A 20,050-nucleotide genomic window follows, 5' to 3' on the forward strand; every position below is an offset into this window, starting at 1 on the left:
TTCTGCACATACAGCACATTAAACACATGACAAAATATAAACATGTCACTGATTCAGAGGAAACAAATTCAGACACAACTTTCACACTTATCAGTTGCTGACATAAAAGATGGATTTTAGCAATATAGCCTTTTCTTACAAATGGTAAAACAAACTATAAAAGATTCAAACAGAAAGCCAAATCGAATGTTAAATAAATCAAATGTTCAAGAAGGTTAAATTTAAAAAACTCCACATTTTACTGATAAAGATGTTAGCTATTTTAGTATTATTTAATAAAAAACTTATCAAATTACATGCAATTTAAATGTACAAAGCATAACAACTCTGTCAGTGAATGTTATCGCTGAAAAACATGAGTCCAAGCCAATCTAAATTCTCTCCGGACTCGTATTGTTGTGACACTACCTCACTGTTAATAATGCTGTTCTTCAACATTCTGCAACAAAATCCAAAATACTCTTGAAAGACATTATTGATGGTCTTTGTTTTTTTCTTGCCTCTATATAATGGAGATAAAAGAGAAAATATCAAAACAAATGTTGACACAAAACACTGCACAACTTCAGAAAACTTTTCAGTAACGAAAAACGCTTGCCCTTAAACACTCCCACACATTTCCAAAGCACAGCAGAAATGCTCTGTTCTCCATCCATAGATAGCATCTCTGTGCAAGGAGCATACATATTAAACACGGTGAAAACTGCCAGAGAAAATACCAGCTTCCTAACAAACATAGCGATTAATGTAAAGTCCTTAACTGAAATTCCTGTCCTCTGTATCCTGTCAGGTGGCACTGGAAGGTTCCAAGGCTCTCTAATATGTTCCCAGTGTAGTTCTCTCTCTCCAAGCACAAGCCCTGATTGAATTACACTGGAGACCATTCTAATGCTTAGCATGCATAAAACTGAACTGACACAGAGCTCAGTCCCACAGATTGCAAAGTCTGATAGCCTGTCCTTTTTTGCCAAGTCAGTTCAGGGTCAAAAGCTGAAAACTGAGTTGACAGCATATATGATTAGTATAAATATAAATTATAATTACTTGCAACTGTAACCTGTAGTATTTCTTGGAAAGATCAACACTTGTCCGTCCTTTCTGAAATGGATAAGACCACAAAATTGAATTCCAGTGATTACCCATTTTTTTTACTCCATTCAAAAGACAGTTAATTTCTTCAGCTGTGAAATCCTTTCTGGTTCTTCTTCTCTTGTTTAAAGTCCTTCTTTTCATGTCCAGGGAACACATTTTATTGTTCTGCAAATATTTATTTAGGTGTAATTAAAAATTATGTAAATTAACATACTATTTAACATTTGGAAGTAACGCATTATTACTGGCAATACAACCTTAACTAGTTCTAAATAAATTATCACTTTGTCAAGATAATAACGGTTCAAGATTTCTTCACTGTCATCCACCTACTGACATACAGTATTTTTCCATGACCTTTACCTTTATTTCTGTCATGCCTACACAGTTTATACCCTTAGTATGTTTCTTCCTTTAGGCTTCTGTTAGTTCTATATAATGCAAATTTTCATTAGTTCAGGAAAAAGCATACCTCCATATTCATTATTCAGAAAGGACACTCAGTTGAAAAATGCTGAACTCATTTCAGGGATAAATCAGTATGACTGGAGTAGAATTAAGAGGGAGGAATAGCTTTTAAATAAGGTTCACTTTGCTACTGGGCTCCTGTTAAAGGCGACTTAAAAAGAAATGATGCAATTCCTAGTGATTTTACTTGGACATTTATAAATACTTGAGTGGATGATTAGGTTTTGCATAACTAACCTCATCTTTGTCAAGTGAATAGATGCAATTTTCTTTTAAGCGCTGCCATTGCTGATTGCACATTTCTTTGACTCTTTGTCTCTTCAAGTTAGCATCTCGGTTTTTCTGGAAAGCTATGAAATTGTAAACAAGGCCACCTCTTAGTTATTTTAACTGAAATCTACTGTAAAACTGAATATAGTGTTGTAAAGGAACATGTATTTTAATGAACTTGAATATGAAAATGTTGCTTTATTAGCAATATCTCATTTTCATTAGACTTTTTTCTCATCATTGACATTAACACATAAGGATTATCCATTGGAAGCAACTAACAAATAATAGGAATTAACTCAAACATCAATACTACTATGATTGAAGGTACAAGAACATATCTATTTAAATTCTGAGCCATTTGTCTCCAAAAGCAAGCACAGGTGCTTTTCTCAATGCCCTGACCTAAATGCAAAACTTGATCTTTAAGTTATGCTTATTACAGAATTAACTTTCCAGTAATACTCACACTTTTCATACGTAGGTATCAAGTTATAATCATCAGTCAACCTATTTTTACTATGTTCATCTCTGTTTGAAGTATCAGATTTGTTTTTCCTAATTGGAGTCAAAAGGATACCTTAAAAAAAATCCAAACAATAAGACATTATACATCTTTCTTTTAAAAGCCCACAACACAGAGGTAACATTTTAGGAATTAAAATTTAAGAGAGAACCATCTTTTGAGCCATATTACTATCTGGTCTTGGGAGGAAAGACTGGAAAATTCAGTTTACTTCAGAAAATATTCACTTTCTAAAGGTACCATATTAGTGTAATGGGCTCTTGAGATGAAATAAAGTTGTTGGGTTTTTTTGCTTTCGGAAATAGGAAACTAAAAATAAATTCCTGATGGGTGGTCTGATTTTTGAAAAGAGAATGTTTTTTAAAGTAATATTAATGTTTTAGAATTTAAGTACTGATTTAGAAAGTTGCTTCAGCCTACTTTAAAATTTCTGGTCATCAATCATAAGAAACAGTATTGGTAACTAGTTGATGAATGTAGTAATGTATGACTGTGGTTGTAGTTCTGCAAGATGTACCCACAAACACCACATTCTGAAGAAAATTCCTTGTGAATTATGTAAAAATATGTATCTGCAGAGTAAGGAAAAAATTATAATCATTAACTTTTTTGCAACATTACAGAGTAAAATACTGTAAAAGATATGTACTCTGCTATTTACAAATGGACAAGTATTGTGTATTATAAAGAATACCAGTTTTTATGGGCAACTGATGGTTCTACAAACACAGGGCTCCTAAACCGCACTGCAGAAACTGATGGAACTTCCCTTCGCTTTTCTACCTCTGCCACGTTAATAACATCTCATTCAACACCTCATAATACAGGGCAGGTAAACAGATCTCTTCTACTTAATTTTCGGGGAGAGTGTTTTCAGTTATTTGCTCTAGTATTTTTGGATACATCAAGGTTTATCCTTTTAGCTCTTTAGCACACAGAGACCCAAGTCCTTAGCAGAGCTCCAAGCAGGAACAGAGACAGGTATAGTAGGATAACATGGCTATAACTGCATAATAGAGTGATGCTGAATCCAGGAACAGGCAACTGTATTGCATTCTGACTTTACCTCTCCATTTTAAAACTTAATACCACAAAACTGGAAAACAGCAGATGGCATGGAAGTAACCCTGACAGGATTCAAAGCAGTATCTACAAAGCAAGTGCCAGATCCTTGTGAACTAATATGCATAACACAATTTCATGATCCTAGAATGTGCATTTTCTGGCCTGTTAATACACAAATTTTTCACAGAATTCATAGGAAAAAAAAACCATAATTCCCTATCCGTAGCCTTCCATGGTAAAGTTCTGCAGAAGAATTACTTAGACAGTACGGGCTTTTTGCACTAATTTCCCAGCCAAGCTCTTACTTTGGAAATTATCCTTTTTGCTCCTAAAAGTTGGCATTTCTGTGTGCAGTCTGTCTTTCTTCACTGGGGTCAGCAGTATTTCTGGAAAATATAAGATGGACACCAGTACAAATGCCAATAAGTAATAACTGTTTAATTTTCAAAATATCTCCTTTAAATCAGAAAAATATAGGGCATTTCATTATTTAATTCTTGCATCCCTAAGTATGTAATATTAGAATGAAATGGCCTTGTGATGTCATCCATTCACACTTATTTCAATTTAGTATATTTCTTTGACTAACTCTGGCAAACAGGACAGAGGGTCATGAAAGTCTATAATGAGCATACATCACTATTGCCAAGAAATACATAAGATCCTCAAAACAAAAGTGGCTAGTTCTGATCTCACTTAGTACAAATAACTGGTAAATCATATCAAATTAGTCAGTTTACAAGAGCAGGGCAATCAGAATCAGACCAAAAAAGTTCAGAACTGTAATTACAATTTAATACAATAGTTACAACTGCTAAAAAAAAAAATCATAATTACTCTCATAAGTTGTGTATCTACTGTTGTTACAAATAGCCAATTTGTGAAGTTCCTTTTTATATCTTTCTTCAGCTTCCAGAATGACTTTGTGACGGTCACACTGGTATGGACAATTTTGCAACATCTTGGTAAAGGTTTTACTATTTAAGGACAGTCCTGCTGTACAACCTGGGAAAAAAATATAAGATATTGTAGGAACAGGAAGAATTAATATAGAAGCCATCACAAATCCCAGCATTTTATTTTGCTCACTGAGATCTACAATTTGACCTCCAGTTTTCCATATACACATCTCAAAAGAGGTTACACTTATGTGTCTTTTTGAAAATACTTCTTGTTTTGTTCTCTCTAAAAAAAAAAAAAAAAAAAAAGTGTTTTCTACATGACCTATGGGACCAAGTTATACTGTACTTCAACTGCAAAAGTACTAAATGAGGCACAGATCCTCTACAGAAGTAAAAATATTAGTGAGATGAGAAGAAAGGGGACTCAGTTGCCTTTGCACATTTATCCAGGAGCCAAAGATGTCTTTGCTATACTTTGACGCTTTCCCTGTGTTGTAACGGTTATCTGTATTAATCTGAATAAATGAGAAGTCCAGCTTAGGTATGAACCTCCTCAAACAAAGCCTTCCTGTTCATTTTTGAGGACAGTCCTAGGGTAATTTATGGTTTGGTTATTCTTGGATGTTTTCACAGTTCATTTTGTCAGCTGAAGGAGAACTTCTGCATTGTGAGAAACTGTAAGAAGGAAACTGGTACATATCTGCAGTATTGTAGCCTAACATAAAGCAGTGATAAAGCTCAGGTTTAATTTAGTTTGACAACTTGGGTTCATATGCCTAAATTATGGGGCTGCTTTTTTTTTTTTTTTTTTTGCTTTTGGTGGTTTTTTTGTTTTGTTTTGTTTTTAATAAAGAGACACAGGCTTGATTACAAAATTCACTTATGATTCTGAGTAATAGAAGCATTCTTATAACCTACTGATAGACCATGTTCAGAAAGTAGAAGATAGGGTAATTGAGGGCTGCAAGCATGGATTACTATAAAACTGACTGCCTGTACTTAATAGCAGTAAGGCAGAGAAAACAGAAGAGCTGAGAATAGTTAGGAGGCTTAGCAGAGGAATACATGAGGGAACTGAGCAGGGCTACATGTTTTTCCTCCCTCTTCCCTATCAGAGAAAGGAGGACAACACCCGCTCTTAAGTATTCTTGTAAGCAGTGTGTCATCTTTTAAGCTGTTGTATATTCTGTTTATTAGTAAGCCTACATTAAGAAAAGATACATAGACCAACACTGGATTATGTAAGCTTTATTTCAATATTTATGTTTTATTTTAGGAGCCGAAAAAGGAAAGGAAGCAGTTAAGAATTACTGAGAGAGTTGGGGCTGTTCAGCCTGAAGAAGAGAAGGCTCCAGGGAGACCTTATAGCACATAAAGGGGGCTTACAGGAAAGATGGGGAGAAACACTTCAGTGGGGCCTGTTGTGATAGGACATGGAGTAATGGTTTTAAAGTAGAAGGAAGCAGATTCAGACTGGACATAAGGAAGAAATTTTTTACAATGAGGGTGGGGAAACACTGGCATAGGTTGTTCAAAGAGGTGGTTTATGCACCATCCCTGGAAACGTTCAAGGCCAGGTTGGACAGGGCTCTGAGCAACCTGATCTGGCTGGGGATGTCCCTGCTCCTTGCAGGGGGTTGGACTGGATGGCCTTTAAAGGTCCCTTTTGACCCAAACTATTCTGTGATTCTATGATAATAGGTAATCAAATAGATGTGTTAAAATCTCAGTAATGTCAGTTCACTTACTGCATTGCTGACTCTTTCTTTTATGGACTCAGGAAAGAAAGATCTAAGATAATATTTACCTAAACACCTTAAATCTGCCATTTTATGGGATGCAGATGCAGCTGAAGTACTTTTTTCTTCCTTTGTTATCTCTGTGTAGAATGAATGTTGATCTAAATTAGGAAGGAAAAAAAAAATTTTAAAAATGCAGCTTATCCTTTGCTGTGGTTATCATGCATCAGCATACTTAAATTGTATTTTCTATTTGTAGATTATTAAAATTTAATTTACATAACAGCAGAAAATCCAAATGAAATTCCTGAAGTTAAATGGATTACATATACATTTTTGTAAATCCAGAATAATTACATTTAATTCAGTACTTTTTCATCACTCTCACAAAGTATATTACTTTAACTTGAACATGGCAAAATAACCCTGTAAACTTACATTGCTTAACTAAGCCCTATAAACTTTATTTCTATTTGGAATCAGATGCTGAAACGTGTGACATACTGGAATAATACTTCTTCTCCATTTAAATAGGTATAACCTGCAGATCAGCTTGGTCACCTGTAAAGCCACCATTCTGGCAAATACTAATCTAATGAAAATTATTAATTTTATAAATTAACAGGAAAGTAAATTATTAATAAAAATTTTATTGAACAGATCCCAGTTCTGTAATAAATATATCAGACTAAGAAGATCAATGTAAATCTGAAAAACATTTATCTTAAATACAGATTCAATATGTTGGAATAGCTTCAGGCAAAAGTCACTCTCATCGGTAGGTTCTATCCCCAATCTTACAAGTACAGAACAAAACCAGCATCCTTACACATTTTCTATTAATGGCTTTAATTGTTCAGTATGGATTGCATTCAGACTAAATTTAAAACATTTATGTGTGATACATTCATTTGAATAGTTTAAAATAAATTTTAATAAGAAAGCTAAAATATATATTAGAATAAAAGTAGAATAAATATTCTCCTGGTATAATGGTATACAATATAAAATTCCAAAACTATGCAAACAGTTAAAAGACATTATACATATTATACATAATATCATCTAGTGATCTATGACATCTGATAAAAAGTAGTGATAAAAGTACAAAAAACTAATTAAAAATCTCATTAAGAACAAAATTACTTAAGAAAGGAATATTTTTAGCTATTTGTACCTGATGTGCATGTCTGTTTCATATTTTTAACAATCTCTGCTGGTTGTTTAAATAAGTGTTCACTGGGAAGATCAAAATGTGAACAAATTAAAAAAAAAAAAAAATCAAACTTCTCAACATACATTTACCTGTAAATTTACACACACACTCCAAAGGCAAAACAAAAAACACATTAAAGATATAAAACTCTAAAAATTTTATTCTAATTATCCAAAGTTACTGGGCTTGTAGTATCCAGCATATAATCACTGTGTGTTAGAAATCTGTTTACCAGAGATGTGATTAGCATTCCTGGCAGTGCTGTTCAGCATGTCTGTTCCAGCATTTGGAATGCAGTGCTTTCAAGGGATGCTGGTTTCCAGGGTCATTTGCAATTCTGGATCATGTAAAGATTACTTAGTGCATATAAAACTTTCACAAAGTCTTCAAAAATACTGTAGCCTTCACCAGGTGTAGCAATTGTAATTGATTTTCTTCTTTTCTTACACCGATTAACTTTTAGGCAACCAACATGCTGCTTTGATATGGTGATCATGCATTTTTCTATGCCACTGACTACCAAATGCTGCAGGAGCAAGGAGCCTAATCCATAGTTATGTTTGAATAACTCTTGTTTTCACAAAAATACATATGCAAGGAGAGAGCATTCCCCCCCCCCAAAAAAAAAAATTCTTAATAATTTTGTGCTTCAGAAGTCAGAACAACAAATAAAGAAGCTGTGTGAAATTATGCTAAATCAGTAGCGAAGCAAAATTTACCTGAATGTACCATGGAAAATATCCTAAGCTCTTGATAATTTCTGTGGTAGTTGCAAAGTTACAATATAATGCATGCAAGAAAATCACATAGGAGCAGGGTCCAGCCAGCCACATTAAAAAAGCACAATAAAAATGTGGAACTCAAAAAAAGAAAAACGTAGTATTGTTCTTATTCTCTCACTGCCTGTCTTGAGGGATATTCCAGATATAAATTGAAGATAATAGAATCCTTGCAAGTTGCCTATTTTTTTTTGTTTGTTTTTCAATAGGAAAGATAACCATAAGAAGTAAAAGAAAAAGAGGAAAATAAGCATTTGTGTGGGAGCAACAAGCAAGAGAACAATGAATGACTGAACAAGGCTGTATCTTTCTCTTTCCGTGCAGTAAAGCAATTGAATATGAGGGGAGAGAAAGGCGGATGGGGGACAAGGGTTTTTTTTTCCCTAGTTTGTAGGCACTCCAGTTTCAATTTTTTGCAGAGCAGTTCTGTAACTGCTGTTTTCCTAGTAAGTGCATACTACAGAAGTCTTTGTGACCAATGGGTCAAATCTTGATCTACTGAATCAGTGAGAATTTTGAGGCAAAAACTACAGATGCTTTTTCATCGCTATGTTGAAGGCATTATAACATGGCCTGTAACAGGCTCTCTATACAATGTCAGAAGCCTACCATTCAGAGAAAAGAATCAGAAGCTTTTATTACTACAATGTCTATCATGTTTGATCTGTGATGTCAAGAACACTTCCACAGAATATTCTCTAGTGAGCCACCAAAAGGCTATGTATTTTTACTAGAAGAAAAAGACATAGTTAGAAAATTTAAAATGGTGACATTCAATCTGGAAATTACTGAAGAAAAGCAAATTAGTATTTCTGCTTAGGTATAAGATACTTACCTTGCTTGAAGAACAGACTGATCTTTTACACAAGCAGTTTTTCCATTTTTGTTGTAACTTTGAAGTACACTCTGTGTTTGCAGTTCATTAACTGAACACGGAATAGTACTCTGTTCACATTGTCTAGTAGAAGCATTTACTGGATCCATAGTGTTTACTATTTCATTTTTCAGTGGAGAATAATTTACAGATGGAGCAAGAACCTGATTATTCAACTTAGAGGTCAACTGTGGACAATGTACTACTTTATGTGTTCTTTCAATATAAATTTTTGGATCAGCAGGATTCACTTCATGGTATTTTGATGCTTCAATATTAGCTTCTGAAGATCTCTCTACAAGTACTGTTCCTTGCACTCTTTCCTGTATTGAACAATACTAGTTAGTGACTATACAAGCTCTATAAGAATACTAATTAAATCTAGTTACAAGATTAACTAGGATAGACCAGTCTAACTCTGAAGGTAAAACAAATTCCAGAGAAGCTTCAAAAACCCCTGACTGAGTTGAGAGCCAACAAAACAGCAGTGCTGCTGAGGTGTTGAACGGATAGTTATTAAGTGATAGTTCCAGGCTGATGCAATGGATTTGCTACTGGTAGAGTCACAGAATCGTTTAGGTTGAAAAAAATCATTAAGATCATCAAGTCCAACCGTTAACAGCCAAGTCCACCCCTAAACCCATGTCCCTAAGCACTACACCTACACATCACCTCCAGGGATGGTGACTCAACCACTTCCCTGGGCAGCCTGTTCCAATGCTTGACAACCCTTTACAAAGCACTTCTAGAAGTGAAAAGATTTAATTAACTTAAGATTCAGCTACATAACTCAAAAACTTCCTTTTCCACCTCCAGAGATATCAAGTAGTTATACAGCACAAGGAAAATACGAAACAACTTTATTTCAGCTTATGTTCACATTTTCCATTATCATCTACCCCATCATACTCCACAATCATGGGCATTTTATGCATGCAAATATTAGAATTATAGATTCAAATGATCAGCAATTAAAAAGAAATCCAACTGTCGTTTCTCAAACCTAAATTATCTCAGTTTTGTAGAAAAACTGGTTTTATAATAAACTGCTTCATAAAAATACAGATGCCTGCATTCTCCTATTGCCCTACATACTTCTAACTTTGTACATTATATACTAACGGTAAAAGTTGCAGGTTGTAGTCTCACACACATCCAGTGTTTTCCCTACTTTTCTAGCCCACACTGAAATTATCTTAAGGGTCTACTTTCTATTTCTCCCTAAACTCTGGAAAGATTTGCTTAGTTTTATCCTACTTTGGTAAACAGGCCAACCTCATTGTGTTCTTTTTCAATCAAGTTTATTCTGTGTAAAATTTCTTTTGCTTTCTTCCAGTAGTCTTGTAAACCTCTTTTTCTGACTTGCATGTCCAACTCTTCTGCATTGTTCAGCTTTAATGAATTATCATTTATTTTCAGGGACAATTGTTCAGCTTTATAAAATATAAAACAATATTAATATTCCAAATTGTATGAAATTAACACCTTAGTAAGTATTTACTATATTTTATTACGCTGAGGGACAGCCCCAATAATTTAATGCAAAATATAACCTCTGAATAATAACTTTTATATAACTTAAATTTACACATAAATGTTAATACACTTCAAATAGAAACTGCAGTTACAAGAGGTGAGCTTGCAATTATAGTTACTATAAGCTGTTTACACAATGATGTTGTGTTCTAAAAAATGACCTTATCATGTACTTAATCCTAACTCTCTAAGTCCTTTACCAGTATGGGTCTCTGTTTTGTTTTTTTTCTTAAAAAAAAAAGAAACTCCATATTAATGGACACAGAAAATCACCACAATCTCTCAGTCTTAAACAAAACTCTCAGTCATGTCTTCAGTGCAAAAATGTAAATACATGCTTTTTACTAATTATCAATTGCGTAATACCTTCCATGCTTTAGAGATTAAACGACAAGGTGTCTTTCTGTTTCATTGGTAGTAATATACAGGTAATTTAAAAAAAACTTAAGCAGGATACTTCAAAATACATCTTACTTCAAAAATAAAGATAGATTAAAAAAACTTTTTTAATATTGCAAAATAATTGTAGTCATGGTGATTTTGTGCTTAATTGCTGGTTTAGTCTCTATATACAATGGCACATACCCAGGAATAGAGTACCAACTGCATAATAAATGACAATGTTAATATTTTGCAGATATGGGAAAGCTTTTAAGAACTGGCCTACATATGTAGATTTCACCGATACATTACTGCAACATCATTGGAACTTCTACTTCTTTTTTCTGCCTAAATGCCATAATCAGTCTATGGCACAACTTTTTTTTCAGAAAACAAACATCTCTTGGAGTACACAGAATTACAAAGCTGCTACAGTCAAAATAATTTAGAAAGTCAACAGAAGTGAAAGATGGAAATAACCTCTGTAATTTTTAAAGCAATAACAGTAAGCTTACTCATTTGTTTGCAGTTTTGCAGCACAAAAGTAGCAGCTTTGTTTAGTTCCTCATCCTGAGACTCCGTCAATACTTGAATCATAAGTGGAAGACCACTGTTCTGGAGCAGTTCACACTGGTTTTCTTCTAAAAAGGACATGAAATATTACTATTTTGTCAGTGTTGACATTTTAAAAGAAACTTTTATTCTGTTGGTTTAATCATATTTCTATTTGAAAGACATTTTCCATTAAGCTTTGTTTCAATTAATTTTTCATTAAAAACTGTCTTTTAAAATATCAGATCTATGACGCACTGAGCTAATTATTGAACTTGTTATTGACATTTAGAGGATGATAATAAATCAGGTTTTTTGAACATAATCCCTTTTTCTTGTGTTTCTGAACACACATGAGAAAAAACAGTAGTATAAATAAACAAAGATCAGTATCTGACAACTCTCCATTCTGTTTGTTTGTACTACCATAAAATACCAAGTCAAGTGTTAAGTTTTCACCAGATATACTTGGGAAAGCCCTGAGGAGCCTAGGAAAAACATTTCAGAGTTACCTACTGCTTACGTTACTTCAAGAACAATACTGCTACATAGCTTTTTAATAACTACGTAAACAGTGGACAGAAGCTGTATATATCAAGGGCCATTAAAATAGAGCTCAAAAAGACTTATTTGGTATGTACATATTGTAGTAGTTTTCGGGGCTGGATGAATTTTACCCGTGACATCTAAGCCCAACTCTGAATTCTTACATAATAGTCTATTTTTTTCTAAACTCTTAAAGATACTGCTAACAGGTTTTAAATTTTAAAGATGGAACATTACAGCAAACATTTTTTTCTGAATATTAATATTACATTATTTAATAGAACTTTCCCTCATGTTCCAGTCTTAAGGAAATGACACCATTCAAGTAGTGTATGATAATTTAGTAGAAACTGATAGAAAAAAAAAAAAGAAAGATCTTACCACAAACTTCAGTACAGTGTCCAATTGTTAGAATGATACTAATCTTTTCTCCTGTATCCAGAGTGTCATTCGACAGCAGCTTCAGTAGCTCTGACACAGTGTGATACTTTGTCAAGACAACACCCATGGCAGCTATTATGTTAAAAATAATTTGAAGAAAAATAAACTGGAGAGTAAGTATATAGGCATCATCCAAGTATAAAATGCTGTTTTTCAAGGGAACTCTAGAGACCTCTAAAAGCCTTGGGCCTGCACAGTTCTTCTCTTGTCTCTCTTTCATTTTAACACTTCAAACTACCACATCCTTCCTCGTGCAGTTATTCTGCCCAGGCTACTCCCCATATCCAGCACTGCCTTTTCTCCTAGATTGTGCTCTATAGAGATGTCGTAGAAGATCCGATAAACAGGGGCTTTGCAAAGTGCAAGCTTTGTAGACCTTTGCTGAGTTTCTCTACATCCTTTTTCAGCTCCAGAATAGAGCAAGAAAGAGTAGAATAAGGTTTGACACATAGACTATCTGCGACAAAAACAGCTAGGAATGTTTCTGGTAGAGGGCAACCTCTGCATGAAAGTGGGAACACTACTACTAGTACATACACACTGAAATCTAATCCTTTCACATACCAGCTTCTTCAAAACTAGGCTCAAAACTAGTGCAGGTATATACTTTTAAACTTTTTTTTAACTTCCATTGGCGAGCATTTATGACAGAAGTGTCAGATATAATAACCACGGCCAACAGCACAGATTTATCATGCTCACAGGTTTCTCAAAATGTTCTGATGGAATACACAAAGACCTCAATAGGATAGCACTATCCAGACAAGAAATGAGAGTAAAGATGTGTTATGCAGGCATACCACATTTGTTCAGCTCCATGCCTGAGTTAAAGCCTCTTAAAGCTTACAAAGCTTATTAGCTTAGGCAGAGGCCTACAGAAACACAGCTCTAACTCCAGGGTCCAAGATGACTGCCACACTCAGCTCTCAGCTTTATTTACATGTAACTAGCGCTAGTATCTTATTTTTACATTTCATTACAGTTTAAGTTTCACTGTGTTTATTTTAGCAACAACGGAAAAGTAACCTATGTCAGGTGAAAGGAATCATTCCCCATATACACATTTGAATTTTAAAAAATCTGCAATATCAGCTGGGATGTATGTAACGTAATTGCCTTTTAGCATCCACTCATATCACTTCTCCATCAAAACCAGGCTTTAAAAATTGCATTTTAAAATTAGCGTATATAAAAAATGGTAGTGGTCTTTTCACTTACAGTCATTAGCAATGCAGGCATCCAAAGTCTTTGTTACTACTACTGCAAGTTTTATGCTTGAGTGACTCATACAGGAATCATGCATAAGCTTGAGGAGAACTTTAGCTAATGTATCCAATCCGCCAACAGAAACAAAATATTTCTGCACATATGCTTAGTGAAAAAAGAAAAAATGTTTCTTAAATAATACAAGTTGCAAATTGTTTTAGCATTTTATCAGTTAGGCACATCACAATTTTTCTGTGCATGTATCATTACATTTCCACCTATGCAACAGAAGTTGGATATGTATTAATCTCCAGAAATGTAGTAATTGTCTTATAAAATAGTTAAGGGAAACACATGGCCGTAGTACATGCATAAAAAAGGCAAACGTTATGTTCAAGTGTTACCTAAGTCATTGTTTTCAGAGATGTAATAAGGACTTGTATTTGCAAAGTACTTTTAATCAAAACAGCTTCTAAATAGTTTTTACTGACCTTACTAAATGTAGGCAGTTTGTGGTTACTGGAAGATTTAAGCAAAATGCAGTGTAAGTAAAGATGTGGAGTATAGTTTTCAGAGGAAAAGTTGTAAGAACATCAAATTAATTTGTAGATATTGACAAAAAGAAATAAAACATTTAACTATTGAATTAAACTTACTTTTACAAAAGAAAAAGGCATTTAAAGCTTGAGCTGCACTTACAATTATTTGCAACTGTGAGACCAACAAATGAACAAATAGGACGAACTATCTCAGGCTGTGTGCAACTTTCAAGCCACTCTCTGGCATATGGAAAAACTGAACAGCAAATGTTTTGATTATCTTCTGTAAAAGTAAAAACAAACTCCAAATCAAAATGCAATGTGAAATTTCAGTTGAACAGTAAAAATGAAAACAAACTGTTGTTACTTTGGAGAAATATTTTAAACTTTTTTTACAACTTTAACAGTAAAACTTACCATTCTGAGGATTGTTAACACAGGCACAGAGAGTACTGCAGATGGAAGACCACAGCTGATAGCACTGGTTAGTATTTTCATCTGACAGATCCATTTCAGATGTGGAAAGAGTTGTTCTGTTCAGAACAATGCAAGCAAGTCACAAATAGTCAAGCAAACCTAAGTCCTAGGTAGTCTGTCATTTTTCTGTTTGAATTGCAACTGTTTACCTGAATAACTGCAGCAGAAGACTAATGCAGCCTGTATCTCTGACATAGGTTTGCCCACTTTCTAAAAAAGAACACATACAAGACTCCGAAGACACATGCAACTTGAGACAAGATCTTGATGTCGAGTTTAATTTACATATACACATTTTATTTCCATTTCTTAAGCATATACCCCTCCAAAAAAACAAAAATCACACCAACACATTGGCAAAAATGTTCAATTTCTTTCTATGTCTATATTTTTTTCTATATATTGTCAGAAAATACTGGTTTGCATTACTTTTTTTTAAACTATAATTTCATTTTTAGAACTAAACCACTTTTCTACTTAAGGAAACCCCAGTGAGCAATGATCTACTTACACAATTCAGGTTCAGTTACATTCAACCATTCATCTTTATAAATCAGTTTTACCAAAACATTACTTACTGAATGTTCCAAATTTCTGTACTGCAGATTGGCAAATAGCAAAAAATGGTGTTATAACGAAGAAATAAAAAACAACAAAAAACTTACTATTATTTGAAACCAGTACTAAGATGACATAAACAGACATTCTTTTCAAGTTCACAGCAGAATCCTTATTAATTAAAAATACCATGAGGTCTTCAAAGAGTGCAGAAGTACACAGAGCTTGTTGACAATAAACTGAAACCAGAAGATAACCATGAAGTCCTAAAGCAAGCCATTCATAATCCTAAATTATTTTTGTAATATAGTAACTAGAATCTCAGTTGCATCCAGTATGTGGTGAGTGGAGACAAAACAGGATTATAAAGCGACTGAGGGCTTCCCCCTGTAGTCAGTTCTAAACCAACCCGGACCTAGGCAAACTTTGAAACAATCTAGGAGTCATTTAACAGTTGCTGCTCAGGAAGAAAAGTAGTACAGATGTCTGGTATCATAAAGACAAGCTGTCTACACAAATCAACAAGGTATTTCTCCAAATCTGGGGATGGACAGTGAAACAGTAGCACCTTTACTGCCCCTTGCTCAAGCTGATTATCTTGTAATCCGATTTTTGAGACAAAAAAAAAAAAAGGAGACAAACCACAGGCAGCAACATGAGATCATATCTCATTCAGAAATAGAAATAACATTACTTATTGTTACCATTACTCTCAATTATAATTCCTAACGTAAATAAAGCTGCTTCCTTTACTATGCAGTGAACACTTGACTTTGCAAGATCATTTATAAACATCAAACCACCAATTTCTCGAAAATATTCGCTTGCTTCACCTATAACAGAAAAAAAAGAACAAAAATTAGAAGTTTTTCTTTTGTTTCTTTGTAGAATGAAAACTTTCCAAAATTTTATAACTTCTCAAGCCTTATATCCTTTAGATAACTTTTTACAGTGACAACCAGCTTCTTAACATATATTGTGAACATAAATTATTGCATTGTTTCTAAGGAAAAATTCTTCTTACTGTTTTGTTGACAAATTGAATAAATAGTGATTAAAGCCTCTTTCTGAGATACAGGGCAATCCATCTGATATTTAAGGCATTCAAGCAGTAAGTTCAGATCTGTTTTCATATCTAAGAGCAAACACAAACAATTTCATGAAAATTGTTATATTTTCTTTATATTATCTATTTAGCATTTCAACAAACCTAGCCAAAAATGTAGTATGTATTTTAAAGCAAAAAAAAAAGTAAGCAAAAATGGAGCTACGCTACTTCTATCCATCTATAAATAACTAACATTCTTAACCTAAAAATATTCCTCTCTATAGTTTGTTATTTCATTTGCATTATTTCATTTGCTAAGCAACAGCCTCCTTTTAATATTTCTGGCCTTTAATTACTAGTAACTATTAGTAAATGTGATGTAAATGACTAAATAATAAATTTGCAATTGCAAGGTGCATTAAGTGTATTTAACTGAATAATAGAGAACCATTAAAATATTCAGAGTGAAAATACAATTGAAAATCTACAGAGTGAATAGGGAAAGAATCCAACAAAGCAAGGCTTGCTATGTGATATTTAGTTACAGAAGGCTTAATAACTTACCACAGCACCTAGAATCTTGAATCAGGTTGTTAGGTTAGTAAGTTAACAGAACGCATTTTCTGGGCACCTACATACAACCCTAGGTAGGTAAACGGCTTTGGAAATCTGTTTCTTAGTCCTTTGGGTATACTAAAAGGACTTAGTTGATAATTATTTGCAACAGTAACAGCAGATATTGTACATTTTAAAAAACTTGAAAGGTTTGGGGTTTCTTAAAGAAGTTAGAAATATAATAAAAATGTGGGTAAATGTTAACCAAAAAAAAAGGTGACTCTGTAGTGGTATTATTTACTATTTGAAGGTTTGTCATTAGATTTGCCCTTTAGCTAGCCAATACAGAATGCAAGTGTTTGTCAGCAAGGAAAATGAACATTTCCCTAACAGCTCACCACTCCATGACAGATCTACCACAGTCTACTAAGACTTGGTAAAACTGGTGCAGATAATAAATGACAAATTACATTGGGTATCTTACCACACTGTTTCTTCTGCACCTTTTGAGTTTCCATTTTTGGTTCTATCTCTGTTCTTGTTCTACAATAGCAAGGAAAAAGTGTTTTCTTTTCTGTTCAGATTAGCAGTGTTTATAATATCATATGAAGTATAAATTAAATAATTTTTCTTAAAATACAATCTTTCTAATTTTCTGGCTTTACTCTATCATCTGACATACACAGTTTAACATGCTCTTGCATGGCAAAGATTTCCTTAGGAAATACAGTATGTTATAGTAACACTGCATTTGTAACTATTATGTTGTTATCTTTTGAAAGTTAACATTTTGCAGAAATCAGGTAATTCCATGTTACCATTGTGGGGCACCAAAAATTTCCCTGTCGTTAAAAATATACCTAGCTCTGTGTCATTTATTAGAATAAATCTGATCCAATTTTCCTTACAATAGGCTGCCACCTTTGTAATCAGGCAACAATGGGCAGTAAGACCACCAAATAATATTATGTAGAAGATCAAGTGTGTCTGACATCCACTATGAAACATTCAGCCTCCTATTGCTACTCACCGAGCCACTAAACCATAACTATGTTGTTTCATCCATATTGATCAAAATTTAAAAAAAATTAGTATGAACTGAGACATTATTTTTTAAACTTTTAGTTCACCAAAGGAATTATCACATTACATGAACTACATAAACCAGAAAAACCCACAACATCAATTCTACATAAATCTAATGTGTCCACATCTGAGAGTTAGTTGAGCAGCAGAGTGAAATTCAGATTTGGAAGCAGAAAGATGGTCCCTTAGCCATGCCCCAAGTACTAAACACAAAAGGTTGATGCAAGCATTACAGCAATCTGTTTCAATCTCTCAGAAATTATTTAGCTCCAGGTAGAAACTTTAAATCCATGATAAATCCAGCTTAATAATGGATGAGTTATCCTTCTCAAAGTAGGCTCTAAGAAATACCAGTGTCATCTTAATGATGACAGCCGGTCCTGCTTTCCATTTAGAGTTACCGATTGTCCCCATTCCTTTGCTGCTTCCCTTAGTTCAAATGCTCCATATGCATCCTTATAGTAGCACTGCTGAAGCACGTGTTTTGAGAGGGAAAGTTGAAAAAGAGTTCATCTTCCTTTACTCTTCCAGAAGTGATAATACATATTTTTTTTTAATGTAAGAAGATTTAATATAAGAAGCACTATAGAAAGATATGTCTTGACCTTTACGGGATCTTTTTCTTTTGCAACATACAGAAGGTACACAAAATAATATTTATAAGCCAGCCTACATTAAAATGCAAATAGCTTGACTCTGTTGTTGCATCACAAGGCAAAGACGAAAAGATAAATAACAGCATTTGCTGCAACAAACTTCTGACAAATGTTGCATATAAAAGAAAGTAATTACCTCTTCCCCATCAGCTATGGAAAATAATCCAGTAACATCCTTTCAAACCTCAAAAAACCCACTCTCAAAAAAGTAGAGATATATTAATCTGTTCGTTCAGCAGCATTAGAGCACACGCCCTGAACACGCAGGGAGGCCGGCACAGGAGGCTGGAGGCCGACGGGAGCGTCCCCAGTCAGTCAGGGCCTGGGCTGCGGGACTCGCCCTGCACAGCCACACCAGGAGACAAACTGCCAGGCTCAGGGGGATTTTTCCTTTTTAAAAACCCAGTGGTCAAATCCCGTATAGTGGAAGATGCCCAGAGTGCTGGGGTCCTATTGAAACCAAAATTCACACCAGCAGCTGAGAATGAATCTAATTTTTGAGAAACACTGCTCAGTGTAACAGACCTTTGAAATCTTCCACTGCTACTTTAGCGTTCATCCCATCCCTCCTCCCTCTCAAATGAGCCATGTATGATTTATACCTCATTATCAGAGTTTGACTTTGAAGTAGAAGTCTTAACAGGTACTCCAGATCACCCCAAATACAAAAAGGAAAGGACATATAAAAGATTTAAAAAGAAAAAATGAGGGGCAACAGCCTAAAGATGAAATAGCAAAAGCATTCTCCTGCCAGCTCTCAGGAGGGGCGGTGAATATCAGGAGGCTGGGAAACAGGGCGAGCATTAGCTACCTGTGGATGCGGCAGTGGCGGTGGCTCTGGTCGGCCACCAAGGCGCCGCCGGGCCCTTCCCGCCGCGCGAGGCAAGACGGAGGCCGCAGCCCCGCCCTCAGCCGCGCGCCCTTCCCGCCTCGCCGCGGCGCGCGCGGCCGCTCGGCCCGCCGCCGTCCCGCCTCGGGAGCCGGTTACAGCCAGCGCCGCGGGCAGGGGGCAGCCGGAGATCGACTTGCAGCCCTCTCCCAGCCTTAGCGCGGCTGCGGGCCCAGGCCAGCGCGAAATCGCTTAGGTTTCAGTGCAGCTCAGTTTGCACGCTCGGCCTTTTGGAAACTAAACAATGCCACAGAACACAGTTAGTCACCACCTCACACCTGCCAGGCACAAAAGGGTACAGGAAAAAGAATCTCCCCTTGCATAAATGAAGCTGAAAGAACCAAGCTTTCAGGCACGCAATCCCTTTCCCTGATGCCCCTGAACAAAATAACACCTATGACAGCATTCCCTTGCTCTTGTCACAGTTAGATCCTTGGACCATCAATGCTATGTTAGCCTCTTCCAACCTCTTGTGACTCTTCCCCCCTCAGTATGAAGAGGGGCACTGATTTGTAAATGCAACTTACCCTACCAAAGAATAGCTGCTGCTTTTTTCTTTCAAAGGTGCATCGGAAAAGTCTAGATGAGGATTTGGTATAATTTTATTTGTCCTCAGGGAAAAAAAAAAAAAAAAAAAAAAAGAAGATAA

At 35.0% G+C, this 20,050-nt stretch overlaps 1 protein-coding gene across 1 annotated transcript; it reads right to left on the reverse strand.

The window, feature by feature from the left end:
- Nucleotides 1-445: 445 nt before the first annotated feature.
- On the reverse strand, nt 446-20,044 carry TERB1 (telomere repeat binding bouquet formation protein 1). Its single transcript, XM_086758048.1, has 21 exons — nt 19,929-20,044; nt 17,255-17,313; nt 16,192-16,302; nt 15,872-16,000; nt 15,275-15,406; nt 14,759-14,819; nt 14,550-14,665; nt 14,293-14,415; nt 13,606-13,758; nt 12,328-12,459; nt 11,364-11,489; nt 10,207-10,364; nt 8,893-9,254; nt 7,240-7,301; nt 6,131-6,223; nt 4,259-4,426; nt 3,727-3,807; nt 2,300-2,410; nt 1,798-1,910; nt 1,045-1,257; nt 446-502 (listed from the first exon to the last, which is right to left on the reverse strand). The coding sequence occupies exons 2-21, from the start codon at nt 17,286-17,288 to the stop codon at nt 473-475; spliced, it is 2,508 nt and encodes an 835-aa protein (XP_086614174.1). The 5' UTR covers nt 17,289-17,313; nt 19,929-20,044; the 3' UTR covers nt 446-472.
- Nucleotides 20,045-20,050: the final 6 nt, after the last annotated feature.

The sequence above is a fragment of the Chlamydotis macqueenii genome, chromosome 13 (genome assembly GCF_036417535.1).
Source record: "Chlamydotis macqueenii isolate bChlMac1 chromosome 13, bChlMac1.mat, whole genome shotgun sequence".
Classification (NCBI taxonomy): Eukaryota; Metazoa; Chordata; class Aves; order Otidiformes; family Otididae; genus Chlamydotis; species Chlamydotis macqueenii.

Coding starts and splice junctions, on each gene's coding strand:
- TERB1 (XM_086758048.1), bottom strand. CDS start 17,288: ATGGAAACTCAAAAGGTGCAGAAGAAACAGTGTG. Junction 16,001..16,191: donor TTCAATTTGTCAACAAAACA/GTAAGAAGAATT, acceptor TTTCTGTTATAG/GTGAAGCAAGCGAATATTTT. Junction 2,411..3,726: donor CAAAAAGGATAATTTCCAAA/GTAAGAGCTTGG, acceptor ATTTTTTTTAAG/GTATCCTTTTGACTCCAATT.